Raw genomic sequence first — 18,328 nt, 5'->3', positions numbered from 1 at the left:
AGACATATTTTATTATTCTATTATATGCGTTATGTAAATTAGCAGATTTATTACCAGTATTTTTATTTATCTGGATATATAATAATAATAATAATAAAATAAATAAATAAATAAAAATAAAAAACCAAATATCCTCTTTTTCAGAAATATATAAAGAACTTAGAGGGAAAATAGGGGCAATTAAACTTCTGATTCATATGTAGCCCAGCCGGGCCGGTTCAGACGACGCAGGTTCAATTAAAATGGTTCAACCCAACTGTTAACCAAATCACAATCTCTAACCCGACCCACACAGGCTTGAGTTCAATTAGAGCAAACGGGGGCTCTAAAAGCCCTAACTCTCAACTGGACGGGGATAGAACGCTCCCCCAAATCTCTGCCCGACGTGTCTATGTCCTGACCATCTCCACCGGCCCTGAGCAGATCTGGACGGTCAACCGCGGCGGCTCTTCTCCGGCCTCCAGGTACCTCTCCCTCCCTCTCCGTGTGTTTCCGTGCCCTTCATCGGTGGTTCTGTTGTTCCCTTTTGTTTTATAGGTTTCGGTGATCTGTAATCGTAATCTGTTTGATGAATGGGATGGGCTAGCTTCTTGGTTTGGGGATTTTGAAGGGTTCCTTATCTGCCTCTCTGAGCGCATCAGCTCCTAGGATTCCCGTGGTTCAATTACTTGATATGTATCTGACTACATATGGAGACTGATCTTTGTTATGTAAAGGTTTCATATCTTGAACTTTTATGGTGTTTGTAACTTGTGAAAAGGCGGTGTGTCCCCAACACAGATTGCTGGTGCATATCACATACTTATTACGTGTCATTTTTAAACCCATTTCACTGATGAACAATAATAGAGACAGCATTTACATCGTGCATATGGTTAATTATTTCTCCAAAACTTATTTGTTGTCCTCTTGGGTGTAGCTGGTGAACTTTGTGGAATGATGGCTTTTTAGTAAATTTCGTAATATCAACCTTCCTTTTTTTTCTTTGTTAGAGAAAAATGGTGCATATCTTTTTATTCTTTTTGGTTTATCATGCTTACTTATTAATTTGATTGATGCTTCTAAGGTTCCAATATCTTTTGCTTTTACTTTGACATTTCAGAATGATATATCATATTTCTTTTGTCCAATTTTAGTAATTGCATTATACATTAAATCATTCTTACGTTAGGTGCCACATATGTTAATTGTTGCAGTAGTATTTTTCCACGAAATCAACTCTTATCTACATGGAATGCTAATTAATGCTCAAAAGGCCTATAATTATACATATAAAGATCCTAGGCCACACGGTAAAACCTTGATCTCTCCGTTACAATTTTTTTGTCCTATTCTATGATTCTCTTAGACTTTCTATCATGAATTGTCATCTTGTACTGACCATGCATGTTGGTCCTTGACCCAGACCAATATGTACCGACTAATATCGGTGTATCAACATATAGTACTTGGTGCGCACTGAGGACTCAAAGAGGAAGGAGGGTGGAAGAGGAAGGAAGATGAGGAGATGATGAAGTTAGAAGTAGTAGGAGGAAGGAATAGATGATGGTGGAGGAAAAAGGAGGAAGAAGGAGGGAGGAAGAGGACCGAAGATGAGATGTTGAAGTTAGATGTAGGAAGAGGAAGGAGGAGGAGGAAGAGGAATGGAGAAGAGGTGGTAGTGGTGGAAGAATAAGCACGAAGAAGAGGAGACAGTGGAGGGTGAGGAGGAAGAGAAAGTAGGATGAGGAAGTGGAAGCGGTGGAGGAAGAGGAAGGAAGAAGAGGAGACGGTAGGGGAAGAGGAAGAGGTCAAAAGAGGAGGAAGAAGGAAGAAGAGTAGTAGGACAAAGAGGAGGAGGAAAAGACGAGGAGGAAGTGTGCTCGAAATCAATGGCGGGCAGCAATGGGGCCAACAGTGGCTCACAGGCTTTGTGTGTACAGAGAAGAGGGTTCGCGAACAAGAACCCTAAACTAGATGAGTGAATAGTTTTTTTTCTTTTTTTAATAGGTCAGACCAGACCATCTGAAATGGTGGCGGTCTGCATACCTAGTTCATGTCCAGGCTGATATGTACTACCTGTTTCATATTGGTCCAAGCAAAACCGTAGTCTATGCTTTCTACGTTATTAATTACTAACTGTGGATTTGGTTTCCTTGTTTTCTTTGTGCATGTGGTACTTCTTTTGCTAACATTTGTATTTCACCTGACAACCAATCCTTGTCATTGTATATGTAACTGGGAACCAACATTCATTAAAGTCCAATCTGTGTTACATCACCACACTTAGAACAGTTTTGAAAAGTTAAATTAACGAAAGTCATTCAATTAATGTCATAATGTGGAAAATTCTTAACTGGAGATCCTTTAGTAGACCTAGTTATAATGGATTGCATAGTTTCAGCTATGAATTGAACCCACTCCATCTCCACTGCTTTGGGAGTCATCACTGCTGCAATTTCTTGCTGAAACACCAACAAATATCATAACTTTAATTTTCCCACTTTTTGTTTGGTGATAGGACAATGATGTACAAGTGTTAGTATGATAAGGATCATAATGATCAAGGCAGGTTATTTTCCTTGTGATTTGTATTTACCTTTGATGTGATTGTTTTTCCATGAAAATGAAATTGAATATATGTGTTCTTTTCTGACCTCAGGATCATCTTGTTAACATGATGTGTGTAATTTATCTGATGCTTACAGCTGTTTTTTCAGTTACCTTCTTAAATCTCATTTTCATCTTGACAGATGATTGACATAATTTCAGCCGTTGGCGAGTTAAATGGTCTTTCTTCTCAAGACTTGAACAAGTTGTTGAAAGATTCCGAGAACTTCACCATACAATGCAAGACAGAACAAGGGTCCTTGAAGCAGGCAAATTTCTACTCGCTACAGTTTTACTAGAACTAAAACTAGTTTCTGGTTACTACTTTCTAATTTTGTTTCCTTTTCAGATCAATGTGGAAAAACTTGCGGCTTCTCTCCCTTTGCACCTTATTGCGACAATGCTATCACCTGATAGGGACATGCGCATGGGACATGTGCTTCGTGGCATTCGCCTTTTGTATACACTGTCTGATTTAGCTACACGCCATGCCAGACTGGAGCAGGTTTTTATCTCATTAAATTCTCTATCTATTTTATCATAACAAAGAAACAAATGAATAATAAAGAATACCACACGATTTCTTTTCATTTGGTTCTTTTTTGCTTGCTTCATATTTCAAGATTGTACTACATGTTCTAATTATACTGAATAATTATTTGACCTATGGTAGTCTATGAACAATTAGTTGGAATTTTGTGTATTTATTACCAAGGATGAAAATCATGGCACATATCTCATCTTTGGAGTAATCTGAAAGGGTAATTTCTGGGCATGTACCCATGGTTTGCAGAATTTAAATATAAAAAAGGAACATCTACAGTCACCAGCATCTTGCCACAATCTTTATGACAGTTTCCATATTCCATGCTTGGAAATTATAAGTGCTATCTATTATATCTTTGTTTGTTCTACTAAATACAATAAGGGATGTAAGTAGAAACTATTTTAGTCTTGATATCTGTAAAAATTCCCATAACTACAATCTGTTGCACATACTTTTGTTACTGCAATTATGTCACATGTTCCATAGATATCCGGATATTGATAACTGAGGTTAGATATTTGGATGGCAGTCTGTGGTTCACTAGTTGATCTGTCACTGACCTTGTGTTGATGAGATAATTTGTGCAATACTCTCATTTGCACACCTGCAAAATTAAGTCAGCTGTCTTGACACTCTCAAAGGCAAAGTGCCTTAGCCACTTGTGCAAAATGCACAACTTTGGTACACAAAGGGAGGACACACACAATTGCATGAAAACTTGGATTTTATTGCTCAAATGGGAAGCTTACTATATACTACAATTACAGTGGTGTTGCAAGGGTCCAAGAGAAGAAAAGGGGAATACTTGTCATCCAAAAATTTCACACCCATGTGAATTAGCCTGCTTAATCATCAAAAGCTCCACAACCTTTGTTGGGACTGGCTCTACATGTGTGCAGAGTTTTTGGTTGATAGTTTTTTCTTTGCTTACTCTTGGTACCCTTGCCTGCTCTTGTCAATAATGTTCCTCCATCTTCAGTGCAACTTGTATGATTTTCTGTTGTCCACCAAAATATGTTTTCTAATGATTAAGGTACTTTGCCCTTGTGATCATACAAGTAGGCTAACTTCTTTGGCATGAATTATTTAGATAACGTTAAATATGTGATGGTTAAGTCCATATGATAATGACATCGATTGAACATAGCTGGAATTAGTACTGAAGCATCAACTGGGTTGGGGTGGATCTGAAATAGGTATTTAACGTTGATAAACATTTTTATCATGGTTCGCTATGTCGACCTGTATCGGGTGGTATAGGTGGTACGTAACGGTCCAACAGGGGACAAGGACACGGAGCACCCTATATCGGGCAATTTATTACAAGATACCTCGTATCGCTTGATACATAGTTTGTACTAGTTGAAATGGTCAAAATCCAACCGTTACCGACTTGTATCGGTTGAAATGGTCGAAATCCAACTGTTATCTATTTGTACCGGTTGGTAACGTCGGATTCGATCGATACCAATCAATGGTTCGGATTTGTTGAATTCAAACGGTTTGAACTAGATCTAAGGGCTTTTAAACCCTTTTCACCCCCTCATTCTCACTTTCACTCTCTAAATCACTTTACCACCATCAACCTCCTCTTGCCCGATGGTAAGCCTTCTGACCCCAACTTCGCCTCCGTAAGTTGAGTCGCCTTGGTTCATCTGTCAAATGCCTCGCCGAGATAAGGTGCATGTGCCTTGAAGCTTTATTCGACTTTGGCACAATGCAATATGAGTCCGCTCCATCAGAATGAGGGACCCATGGAACGACATGATCTCACTCTTGCTTCTGCAAGAGTTTATATCCTTGATCTCTGTCCAAAGAAAATTTATGCTTTCGCTCTATGTTTTGTCTTTTATGCCGACTTCTTTCATGCGGTTTGGCCACTTCGCCAAGTTCCACCCAAGTTGCTCCGCTCCTCGGTTTGCATTGAGTTGATGGTAGCCCTTGTGCCTATCATTCACGGGTTAGCCCTTCGTTGAGTCCGATCTCTACATCAACTCTAAGTGTGTATTTGTTTGGTGTTGCCTAGGATTGCTCTCCACTTGACCTCACGATACGTCCATCAACGCATTACCTCGTGCAAGATTATACGACGACTCCTTGCTGCTCACTTGGTCCGTTGAGTTTTATGGAGCTATCATTTTGAGGTACCCCTCAACACATGTAGTCCGTTGCACATGATTCTCCCTTTGGAGAATTGAGACTTGTTCCTCCCGATATCTGTCCTATTGGAGCAACTTTTCTCTTCGCATCCTTCCCTTTGAAAGTTTTGGAAACCACTATTCCCTTGGATTACTCTGCCTTGTTGAACAAACTATGTATTGTTTCGTCATCATGAACCAACTTGCTAGATTACGACTCTTCGCCAATACAACCCTTGCTACGCCCCTCAAGGCTTACCAACACGCTAAACTTATTGCACACTTTAGCCTCCTACGGATGTATCCTTTTTATGCTGAAGAGAAAGTTTCAATGCCTCGTGGTGTCGAGTTTCGGTCGCCTTGGGATGGCCATGGACAGTCTATCGTCTGCATACAAGCCCTTGTATGTGTATCGAATTCTTCTATCTCTAAATATTTTCACATCTATAACATTGTTTTTAAGATCCTTATCAGTAACAATTCTTACACCATTTCTTTGTTTAACTTTTTCAAAATACTAAATTTTAAATCTGGCACTATCAATCTCTCTAGATTTTCCCCCTATCTACTTAAGTCTCTTGTAAGTGAATAATATTTATTCCTCTTCTGATCATAGTGTTTGCCAATTTTAATCCTTTCCCTAAAAGTCTTCCTGTATTCCAAGTTGCTAACTGAACCCTTTGTTCTTGGACTAACTTCTTTACTCCTATTGGTCCAAAACAATCAGAGAACCCTTGTTTACTTGACACCATATCTGAGCGCCGATGTGATGGGCCGCTTTCGGGCGACCTTCTAACCCATGGTTTGCAATTCGGGACACCTAGGTGTGAATGTGCCTCGTGCCACTTTCGGGTGACGACCTAGCTTTATATTGACATCGGTTAATGTAACACCTTGATTAGTCCCACATCGGAGGTGGACAAAACTAAGATTGGCTTATAAGGGTTCGATGGGTGTACTGTCATCAACTTTAGCTTAAGTATTCTGACCCGTGGTTTAGATCAAACGAAGTTGATAGGCTTGACATTTGGTATCAGAGTTGACCTAGTATTGAGACATGGTGAGGGGGCTCGAGTAGGAAAGAGCTACTTGTGAATAGAGTCAGAGGACTCATCACAGTGTTGAGCCACCTTGGGTGACGTCTCACATGCACCATGCTAGGGTTTGATCTAGATTATATTGGGTCTTGTCGAGGGGTCTTGTCGAGAACGTCAAGTCCTTAAGTGAGGGAGATTATAACATCCCGATTAGTCCCATATCGGAAGTGGGTAAGACTAAGATTGGCTTATAAGGGTCTGATGAGTGTACTACTACTATCAGCTTCAACTTAAGTATTTTGACAAGTGGTTTAGGTCAAACGAAGTTGATACGTCAGTTGTCCCATCAGGCCAGGTCGTGATAGTTAAGATCTAGGTTCATGTGATCTGGCATAATTTTACGTTGGTTGTCAGTGACCTAATGCAACCCTCCATCTTTTTCATCTAAGCTTGGGCCCGACATTGGCGGTTTTACGCTGCTAACGAAAAATGCCCTTTACAAAGGTGGTCTTATTGATAAACCAAGAGTGTTATTTGTTTTCTATGGAAGGTGAAACATAAAGAAAGTTATTATTAGAGTGGAACTTCATTAAACAAGGTGCATCTGTTCTCCAAATTTCTAAATGCAAACCACCTTTCCAGACTCTTTTTAAGCCTTGGTGACGGACAATAGATGAGAAGGAACAACAATTCTTTGAACAACACTTACGAGTTACGACAAAGTCGCACATTACTTTTTGAACTTTAAGTTGAAGTATTAATTAACAATGATTTTTGAAAAATTCAATAAAATCTTCTGATTTATGAGATTAATCATTGAAAGCATAGAATTGCAAGATCATATAAACCAGATGTGGAGAGTAAGCTGAGGGGAATGAGAAGAATCTGGCCATACAGTATTCACCAAATATTACCGATGAACAACTATGAAGCAATATTCAGTAATATAGTGAAAGAACATTAAGTAGTTATTCCATGCAGACCTGCTATCGTGACACAAATGGTATAGTGGTTGGACTTGTTCATTTGAATGATTCTGCAAGTGATTTACTCCATTGGCTCTGTAGTAATATTCCATGCATATGGCACCTACACCTGAGTTTCTGCAGGTATACTTACTGTATACAGTGAACTACAGTTTACTTTTTTAGACCCTGTCTAGCCAGAAACTTTTGTCACCCAAAAAGTAGTAAGTTTTTGCACTGTTTATGTGGATTACTATTATTTTCTGTCACCAATAGATTCTTTGTAATATCATACTTTTACTGATTATTGATGCTTCTTTACTTCCTTTTATCGATATTTTCACCAGTGATATACCAATGATTATGTTCATTATAATGGGTGTAGCTTTTAATACTTTATCCCATCTCTCCAGATTCTGCTTGATGATGTAAAACTATCTGAACAGATAATGGATCTGGTACTCTATATGTTGATTGTTCTTGCATGCCGCAAGCAGGTGAAACTTTCTCTAATCACCTACCACGGACCAGTTAATTTTCTTACAGTTGAGATATAAAAAATCTCTAATATTGTGGTTTATCATTCAGGATAATCATATTGGGTCTTCTCCTGTTCTGCACTCAACACTTGTTGCTTGCAGCCTTCATATTTTGACAAGTTATCTTTCATCTCAGTGGCATGATCTTGTGCATGTTCTTCTTGCGCATCCTAAGGTAGAACGTGATATTGTGTGTATAGATTTTATAGATGCTATTATTTGTTTCTCCTTAGTTTATGCAGGACTTAGCTAATGAAGATTATCTTGCAATACCAGTATTCTTTTATTTCGACAAGTGAAATTTGTCATCCATTGGCCTGCAAAGTAAAGACTACCCTCTTGACTTGCATGGATTGTTTCTTCTACCATCTTTTTTTTGTATAAATTGAGAAAGTTTTGTATCATGAGGGATACTACTTGAATCGCACTGAAGGAAATTGAGGGCGATAAGTGGCCCGTCTTCTTATTTCTGTTGCTGTAATTCATGGACTGTTAGGGCTTGACTTAGGTACCTTAATACTCCAAAGAGGTGTGTTTGCCGAGAGGGATCAATATGTATGAGGAGACATACTATTTGAAGAGCGTGAGAGGAACCACCTTTCTGAATCCATTTGCGAAGGACATATATATTTGCTAGTGTTATAGCCTTATGAGTGATTAGTGGCTTTGTATGCGTCTAAATGGTCAAAGAATGAATTTAAAAGAAAATTGGGTTGCTGCAATTTGCGGAACAGACTGTTTAGCCTAAAAGGAGAAAGATAATACATGAAAATACAAGATATAAATGAAGAGGAAAGGGAAAACAAAAAAACATAAGAAAACGAGAAAAGAGTGGATAACTACAACCAAAGAACTAGACAATGGTAGTGATGTAGTTGCAATGAAGTGTGTAAACTGCAAGAGGTGTTGTGACATGAACAAATTAGAAGATACTGCTAATCTTCAGATTGATAGGATTTTATAACACTTAGGTTGACAGAGGATTATTGCCCAATAATCTTTGTTGTTCCAGTTGTAATTTTGAACTTTATGGATATTTTGCTAGCCAATGGTTCATTTTATTGGTTGTGGTAGAGCTTCATTATTTTCTCTATATTACCATGCCCCAGAGTTGTGCAGTTATTTCATTGTCCATCTGATGTCTCTGCCCACTTTTTTCATTTTATATTCGTCTAGCTTTGTTTAATTTATTTCATTTGTTGCTTTTCCATTAAATTAGTATTCATTTTCAGGTAGACATATTTATGGATGCAGCTTTTGATGCTGTGCATGAAGACATCAGGATTCTAGGAATCAAGCTACAACTGTTCAACAGTGAATTATTGAGCAACAAGTCTAATCTTCCTGCAGCTGAACGAACAGCTCATTACATCTGTCAGCAATGTGAGGCTTCCTTGCAATTTCTTCTGTCCTTGTGCCATCAAAAACTGTTCCGAGACCGCCTTCTAAGGAACAAGGTTGTCTATTCTAGGAGGTGCATACTTTTTATGCAACATTTTCTCCAATGCAGTCTATTTGTAGAATATATTCCATATATAAGCATTCCAAATAGTGCTAAGATATTGACCATCCAACCATTGTTCCCTTGCTATCAAAGGATGTGATAAGAGTGGCTTAGTGTTACCTTCTAGCTCTCTGCCAGTAAAGATTACTTGAGTGTTGCACGCTTGCTGACTAAAGAATTGAATCCTTCACACTGGATCAACTTACAAAGTGACCTTTGACTTTTTTCATAATACACAACTATTTTCTTCTTTTTTCTTTTGCTTTTTACCTCTACTATTCAAGTGTGAAGCCATTTCATAAGGAATTACTGAAGTATCTAGTGGCAGAGCAGGAATTGTGTAAACATGGTGGCATACTTTCGCTGGCTTATTCTATCTTGAAGTTAAACATTTCACATTGTTTTAAGAATTCCTTCGACTTTGTGGCTGCTGTATCTAGGCTGAAGGCCAAAATTCTGTCTATTGTAAGTCTAGACCAACCACATTCTCTCCTCTAATTTTAATCTTAGATGAGTATTAAATTTAAATTAATTCTCATTATTAGTTACACTATGTGCAGTTGTTGCAGCTTTGTGAAGCAGAGAGTATTTCTTATCTCGATGAAGTTGCTGGTTCTCCAAAAAGCATGCACCTGGCAAAATCAGTTGCAATAGAGGTTAGTTTTGTGAAATGATTTTTTATTTCTCCTGAATTCGATCTATTCCTGATTGATTGGTATGTCTTGATAGTTTCTTGAGATACTGAGGATTGCATTTAGAAGTGAAGTTAGGCTACTTGGTGATACACAGTACAAGAGTAACCCAATGGGCCTGCTGCTTCTTAATGCGTTGCGTTTAGCTGACATATTTTCGGATGATTCAAATTTTCGATCATTCTTTATGTCTAAAAGTGTAAGACTTTGTACTTTTATTTTCCTTTTGTTATAGAAACTGCCTTGTGACAAATTTGTTCACTTTTCCAGATTCCAGTTCTTGCTGAAATTTTAGCAGTTCCCCATGAAAATTTTTCATTAAACTGGTGCTCTTCAAATATACCAGTGACAGAGGAAGATGTGAATATTGAATATGATCCATTTAATGCAGCTGGCATGGCATTGGGTTCTCTTAATGATGCCAGTGAGAGTGTTCATTCAGCAGCTTTTCTGCTGCCTGAAACTAATTCCACATGTCCTATTAATTTCAGTGGCATGCCATCAGCTACATATGCTCAGCAGAGAACGTCATGTTTGGTCAAAATAATAGCAAACCTGCATGTTTTTGTTCCCAATATATGTGAAGGTTGTATTTTGAACCGTAGTTTTTTACAAAATTTATATTTTGATTATAGTAGTAGATAAAATATCTAAAGTTCATGTAAACCAAGTTCTTTTCTATTATAAAAACAGAAGAAGAAAGAGATCTTTTTCTCAACAATTTCCACAAGTATTTGGTTATGAAGAGCCCAGAATCATCTGGAGATCACTCTAGTTTTGACATGCAGAAGGCTGCAACAGTCTGTAAAAACTTAAGTAATTATGTTTTCTTATGCTTTTATTTTGTTCTTCCAAAGATAGCTTGCTTAGTTAAGTACTCTCTGAACCCCTTTAATCATTCATGTGAATCTCAGGTTCACTTTCCCAGTATGCTATCTCTTTGACGCCAAATTTTTTGATTGATGAGGATGTACACCTCCTAAGGTAATTGAAATTTGTGTTTATGTCTTTCTTTTTTCAACAGAAAGGGAAACAATCTGGGCTACTGAATTGATGTGTAAAAAAAAAATCATCAATTTGAGACCTAAAAAATTGTCCACTTATGAATTAGATATCTTTTGACTGCATGCCCTTATTGTTTTACCAATCTTGCTGTGGACCTGTTTCAATTTGTACATACTAGACATCATTTGATAGTGTTAGCATAATTGTTTGTCTAGATGAGAATAAATATGCTCAACCTTCTATTAGGAGGATCTCTGCCTTCAAATTAGAGAACATTTCCTCATTTTAACAACTCGTGAATTGAGCACATGTTTTAGTTCATTGCAATTTGGACTTGGTTTCTATATCATGATTACTTTCTGTATTCATGCTTGTGCTGATTTTACCATTTTTTCTTCTCTGATTTGATTTTGTACAGGCTGAAATGTAGTACACTGTACACATACTAAAAGGCTCTTTCCTTTCAATCTCTCTCAACTTGTTTTGTGTGAGCAGCACCATTGTGTGCTGAACACCATGAGACTTGCCTAGATGAAGGCCCACCGAAAATGGCTGGTGGCATTTATATATGTGGCACTTTACCCTGGTTTCTCACTATGAATTTAAATTTATTTCTTCCTTTTTTGGTAAATTATCCAAATGCTTAACTTTGGGATATAAGTTTTTTTGTCCTTTTGTTAATTTGTTCTTTTTCTTGCAACACTGCCAATGCCGGTCCTAAGCTTGGATGAAAAAGGTGGAGGTTTGCGTTAGGTCACTGACAACCAACGTAAAACTATGTCAAATCTCATGAATATGGATCTTAACCGATTTCATTATAGAGCAGGTCGTCACTCGGAAGTGATGCGAGACATCTTAACTACCTAAGTGTCTTGAATTGCAAATGGTGGGTTAGGAGTTCGTCCGGAAGCGACCCATCACATCAGTGCTTGAATGTGATGCCAAGTAAGCAAGAGTTATCTCATTGTTTTGGACCAATGGGAGTAAAGAAGTTAGTACAAGATCGAAGGGTCAGATTAGCAAGTTAGAATATAGGAACACTTTTAGGGAAAGGATTAGAATTGGTAGACACTATCATCAGAAGAAGAATTAATATTATTTGCTTACAAGAGACTAAGTAGGTAGGGGTAAAATTAGAGAGATTAATAGTTCTGGATTTAAAATTTGATATACTGAAAAAGTTAAACACAAAAATTGTGTAGGAATTATTGTTGATAAGGAACTTAAGAACAATATTGTAGATGTAAAATTTTTGGAGATATAATTATAATTCTAAAATTTGTGAAAGGATAAGATGTTTGAATGTCGTTAGTGTTTATGCCTCCCAAACCAAAAGAGAATTTTGGGAAAGCTTAGATAATATCATTTAAGGAATATGTATAATCGAAAAACTTATAATTGAAGGATATTTGAATGATTATGTAGGAAAAACATATTTTTAATCTAAAGGGGTGCATGGGGGCTTTAGTTATGGGGAGAGAAATGAAGATGTTGGTATAGTTTTACAACTTTGTATAATCTTATAATTGTAAATACTCATTTTAAGAAGGGATAAACATTTGATTATTTATAAGAGTGGTCACAACTCATAACTGTAGTCAAATAAACTTTTTTCTCATTAGAAAGGTAGGAAAAGTTATTTGTAAGAATTGTAAAATTATAAATGGCGAAAGTTTGACAAATCAACATACGTTGATAGTATTAGATATTTACTGTAGAGAATGAAAAAGGAAAAAAATAATAGAAAATTTTACTAGGACTAGATGGTGGAATTTTAAAGATGATAATATAGAGACTTTGAAAAATTGGATGGAAAAAAAGACGACTTAGAACTTAAATGTGGATAATATTAATATTATTTGGACTACGATGGCTAATATGATTAGGAGCTTAAACAAGGTAATTCTTGGTGAAACTAAAAATAGAAGTGTAACATTAAAAAAGAGTTAGTGGTGGTGCAAGGAAGTTCAAAAATAATTTTTACTAAAAGATCATGGTTTAAAGATTGGTAAAATTGTAAAAATGAGAAAAAAATTAAAAGCTAGAAAGAATCTAAAAAGTAGTTAAAACAAAATTAGTATGGCAATATATAAAACTTATTATAATTTTTATAATAAATTAGGTACTAAAGATTATAAAAAAGATATATATCTAATTGCTAAAGTTAAGCAAAGAAAGTGTAAGAATTTTGATAATATTAGATGCGTTAAAAGCGAAGATCAAAGGATACTTTTTAATGATAATGAGATTAAGAAAAGATGATAAAAATATTTTTATAAATTATTTAATGAATATTCACATGACTTAGATTTAATGAAAATAATAATGGTAGATTTAATAATCATATAAATGTTTGTAAAATTAGAGTTAGTGAAATAAAAGACGTATAAAAGAAGATGAAAATAGCCGAGGGTGTGGGACCTAATATTATCCTTATTGAGGCTTGGAAAAGTTTAGGGGACAAGGGAGTAGTTTGATTAATTAGCTTATTTAACAAGACCATGAGATTTAGAAAGATACCTAATGAATGGAGAAAGAATATTTTAATGTTAATTTACAAGAATAAGAGTGACATACAAAATTGTTTAAATTATAGAGAAATAAAAAACATGAGCTATACTATAAAACTTTGGGAAAGAGTTATTGAATTTAGGATAAGGCTTGAAAGAAATATATTTAAAAATCAATTTGATTTTATACTTGAAAGATCAACCATAGAATCTATTTATTTATTAAGACAATTAATGGAAAAGTATAGGAAGAAAAAGAAAGATTTATATGTGGTTTTTATTGATTTAGAGAAAACCTATGACAGAGTTCCTAGAGATCCATCATGGTGGGTTTTAGAAAAAAAAAAAAGTGTATCCATTAATTATATTGATGTTATTAAAGATATGCATGATAATATAGTTACTAGTGTTAGAACTACAAAGAGTGTGTCTAGTGAGTTTTCTATTAGCATAGAATTACATTAATGATTTACATTAAGTCCTTATCTTTTTATATTGATAATGGATGAACTTACAAGTCACGTACGTGATAGACCTCTCTGGTGCATGTTATTTTTTAATGATATTGTCTTATTTGATGATAGCCTAAGTGGAATTTATTATAAACTTGAGCTATGCAGGTAATCCCTACAAACTAAAGGTTTTAGATTAAGTAGGGCTAAAATTGAATATATGTGGTATAATTTTAGTAATTTTAAGAATAAATAGAAGAAAATAGTTAAGTTGGATGGACAAGAAGTCTCTTTAAGTAAAAACTTTAGGTATCTTGGATCAAGTATTCAACAAGATATAGAGATCGATGAAGATATTATTCATCGAGTAAAAACAGAATGGTTAAAATGACAAAGAGTATTAGGGGTCTTATGTGATCATCGGATACTTTTGAAATTAAAAGAAAAATTTTATAAGACAGTTGTGAGACCAACGATGTTTTATGGATTCGAGTTTTGGGTATTTAAGAAACAACTTATACAAAAAGTTTGTGTTACCAAGATGAGAATGTTGAGATGAATGTGTGGAGTTATTAGGAAAGATAGAAAAAAAAAACTTATTTATGAACAATTAGGTATCGTTTCAATAGAGGATAAGATGAGACAAAATTGTTTAAGATGGCATGGACATGTGCTTAGGAGACTTCCGGATGCGGTCGTTAGAAAAGATGAAATGATTGATGTTGGTGATACGAGGAGAGATAGAGAAAGATCTAAAAATATTTTAATAGAAGTTATAAATAAAAATTTAAGTATTCTGAACTTAACTAAATATATGATTTTTTACAGATATCAATGACAACAAAAGATTCATGTAGTCGATCCCAAATAGTTGAAACTTACGACTTTGTTGTTATTGTTGTTCTTTTTCTTGCATATTTTTGTAGTGCTTGTTCCTGTTTTTGTTGTCAACGCAGAAACAACACCTGAGCATACCTTGTGTCAGCATGGTAGTCCTGCTACACTTAAGGATGAGTAAAAGTACCAGTACTGGAAATGCAAACCTTGATCTATCCTTTGCCATTTGATGTTTAACATGACAATCTCTTTTGAAATGCTTACTACCAAATTGAGGTTAAGAAGATAGATAATTTTCTTTTGCTTGAGTCATTTTGCTACCTTTTTTCCCTCCTTGGATCATGGCACCATGATCATCTTACAGTCTTAGTACCCTCTAAATTTTCAGTGATTATCGAGCACAAAGTTCATGAGGCTCAGCGGAAAAGCTTAATATATTTTCACTTGTCAGCATTGTATGTCCCTATCATGGCAATTTTTAGAAACATCAGGCCTTCTATGAAAGTTGGGGGAATCCTCATCAGAACATGCTCATTCAAGTTAGGATGCAACTTCAGGAAGTGCTTGGCTTTAAAAGGGTCTTGACACTTCGACAAAATGATTTCACATATGAACCTGCTCTCATATAGGCAGCACAGAACAATAAGGTTTTATTGAAAAACAGCACTGAGAATTTATCCAAAATTTGTAAAAAAATTTCCATGCCTAATTTGGGATGTGTTGTGTTTTTATTGTACTAAAGCAATTCATTTTAAAGTGTTTTCTTGGTATTTTTCATACAGTAAATATGCTGATGAGCTACAGAACTTAACTCATCCAGAAGTTGGAGATAGATTTATTCAGGTATAACAAACCAATTCTTTTCCTCCTACTTATTGGTTCACGTTCATTTGGTTTTGTTTCTTGCTTTCTTAGCATAGACTGTGTTACCCATTTTTAGCTTGGCTACATACCTTACCTTGTTTGAGTAATTATTTAGGAAAATGTAGTCAAATTGGAAGAAGATATGAAACCTGAGTATGGGCCTCTTATGCAGCAATCTTCTCTGTACTGGACTAAATTTCCAAACTCCACTTTCAGTAGAAGCCAACAGGTAGTTTGTAGTTTTATGTTGCAAAATTAGGTAGTTCACCAGAATAATCATATCAAAGTGGCATTTCCCTGTATAGACTGAAATATATAATTAACAGGATACACAGTTTGTTTTGGGGAATGTACCATCTATTTCAAGAAAACAAGATGAAACTATTCAAGATGATGATCTAAAGCGCAACAGCAATGATGATGTTGATCTAAAACGGAGAGTTGGGGAAAATTCAAGGTGTCAAGAAGTAGAGCAGCTAAAAATTATGAACCACTCAACGACCGGCCTACCAGAGGATTTTGAGGTGAGCCATGACAGAAAGAAGAATATAATCGATCAGCCTGAATACCTGAGAAGTGGAGAGAAAGATACCAATGATTGTGATATGAAAGGTATAGAACTTGATCCCAACTAGATGGATTTTGACTCAATACCTGACAATAGGGAGTTCCCAAAGTCAGAATTTACTAAAGAAAATGTTTCTCACAGAAGATGATAAAGCAGAAAATGGCCTAAGCGAAGAGAAGCAACCAAGGAAGAGAAAGCGGAATATAATGAATGAGACGCAGGTACTCTTGATTGAGAAGGCTCTCCTGGATGAGCCTGAAATGCAAAGAAATGCAGCATCACTGCAGTCATGGGCTGATAAGCTGAGTTCACAGGCATGTACAAATGGTCACTTTTTATTTCATCTAGGTTTTAATCAATGCAAGTATTTATCAGTTTGATGTAGCAAAATATCAAGTTTTTGTTTCTTTCAGGGCTCTGAAATTACATCATCTCAGCTAAAGAACTGGTAAGAATACCATCTTTTCCAGCACTACTGTTAAAGCTACATAAAATTTTCTGTAGTAGAAGCTCTACAGTGTGTTCAACATTGCAGACTTAAGCATTTATTTTAGTGCATGAACATTCGATGTATTTTTCAATTTGTTGATCTGCTTGAATCTTTAATTCTCAACCGCTGATATCTGGATTTTCTCATTGGCATAGTTGAAAATTTTTTCTGAGCTGTAACCTCTTGGTATTCAAGGCATTATTTCTGTTGGACTGGCCCTATATCACCACCACCTGTGTCCGGGCCTCATCTCTAGGTTACTTTGTTTCAGCAAGCCATCCAATAGCATTAACAAAACATCTGTTGATGCAGGCTGAACAACAGGAAAGCCAGGCTTGCACGTGCTGCAAGAGAGGTCCGTGCCCCATCCGAAGGGGAGACCTATCCAGATAAGTCCTGTGGTCCGAGCTCTTCTCATTTTTGCGACTCCTCTGAGAGTGCCGGTGAGGAAATTTATGCTGCTCCTGCTAGAGGAAGCACCCACCAATCCATCCCCAAATCTGGTGGTATGATAACACGATCTGCTAGATGTGAGGATGTGGAGATGACTGCTCCTGATTTCGTTCGTGGAGCTCACCAGAACCGCCCTTCTATAATATCTTGTTCATTCGAACCAGGTCAGTTTGTCTCCGTAGTGGATGTGGATGGTAAATTAGTTGGCAAAGGAAAGATCATTCAGGTGGAAGGTAGGTGGCATGGCACGAGCTTAGAGGACAGCGGCACATGCGTTGTGGATGTTACGGAGCTGAAGATCGAGAAGTGGAAGGAGGTTCAACACCCATCAGAAGCAGCAGGAAGGACTTTTGAGGAGGCTGCAGCAAAGAATGGTGATATTATGAGGGTGGCCTGGGACATAAGCAGGATCTTGGCACTGCCTTAGTTTGCAATAAAGTTGCTGTCTTGGAATTGTGTTAATTACATCTACTAAAGTCTTAATCAGGTTCAAAGAGCAGCAAAAAGCCTGTCAAGATAATTAAGTTAAGAGAATTCATTGTACTCCTATAACTCTCAACTTAGGCCAGTTTTTTCATCGGTCATCTAAATTTCACCTCTTTCTTTTCTAACCCATTGCAGTATGCCTAAATTTTCAATAGAACTCAAGAGTGTGTTGTGATACAATAGTCATTATTGCTTGGTAACTGTTAGATGCAGTGGTATTATTTCTGCATGATTTAAGCTGCTTTCAAGTTTGTGTACCTTTTAGAACTGCTTCGTTGTGTTTAAAGTTGATAGCTTCACTCAAAGTTCATCCTTAGAACTCCATGTAGAGACTCTGTTGTCATCGTTTCAATTACATTACATACGCATCAGCCAGGCTTGCAGTCAATGAATTCGTCACAAATAAGGAGTTCGATGCCACTATTTTAGCAGGAAGTATAATTTTATTTAAATATTATATAATAACCAATTATAGTGTTCGATGCCACTATTTTAGCAGGAAAAAGTATAGAAATCATAAGATGCGGAACTTTTCTCTGGAAATTGCCTGAAGATATCGTTGGCAGAGCAATATTGCTTGATTATTATTTTTAAAATCAAATCATTTTTAAATTAATGTCATGAATCAACCGGTTGAGACCAAACCTTTTGA

The 18,328-nt window shown here is 36.3% G+C and overlaps 1 protein-coding gene across 8 annotated transcripts; it reads left to right on the top strand.

Moving 5' to 3' along the window:
- The first annotated feature begins 305 nt into the window (after positions 1-305).
- LOC135585267 (nodulin homeobox-like) lies at positions 306-17,801 on the top strand. Of its 8 annotated transcripts, none has more exons than XM_065137956.1 (19): positions 312-464; positions 538-716; positions 2,733-2,858; positions 2,939-3,094; positions 7,690-7,773; positions 7,865-7,990; positions 9,048-9,272; positions 9,653-9,784; positions 9,880-9,975; positions 10,049-10,210; positions 10,282-10,597; positions 10,705-10,827; positions 10,926-10,995; positions 15,598-15,658; positions 15,795-15,908; positions 16,006-16,291; positions 16,392-16,561; positions 16,661-16,695; positions 17,050-17,801. In XM_065137956.1, exons 2-19 carry the CDS (start codon positions 690-692, stop codon positions 17,615-17,617), a joined length of 2,877 nt encoding a protein of 958 aa, XP_064994028.1. In that variant the 5' UTR covers positions 312-464; positions 538-689; the 3' UTR covers positions 17,618-17,801. The 8 variants fall into 8 exon arrangements, with proteins under 8 accessions (XP_064994039.1, XP_064994028.1, XP_064994022.1 ...); XM_065137950.1 differs by having other exon boundaries at positions 16,389-16,561; XM_065137980.1 differs by lacking the exons at positions 312-464; positions 538-716 and adding an exon at positions 722-787 and having other exon boundaries at positions 16,389-16,561; positions 17,050-17,243; positions 17,355-17,801.
- The last annotated feature ends 527 nt before the right edge of the window (positions 17,802-18,328 follow it).

This window comes from Musa acuminata, chromosome BXJ1-3 (assembly GCF_036884655.1).
Source record: "Musa acuminata AAA Group cultivar baxijiao chromosome BXJ1-3, Cavendish_Baxijiao_AAA, whole genome shotgun sequence".
Classification (NCBI taxonomy): domain Eukaryota; kingdom Viridiplantae; phylum Streptophyta; class Magnoliopsida; order Zingiberales; family Musaceae; genus Musa; species Musa acuminata.
The sequence above is the reverse complement of the archived record's forward strand: the minus strand, read 5'-3'. Positions and strand labels throughout refer to the sequence as shown.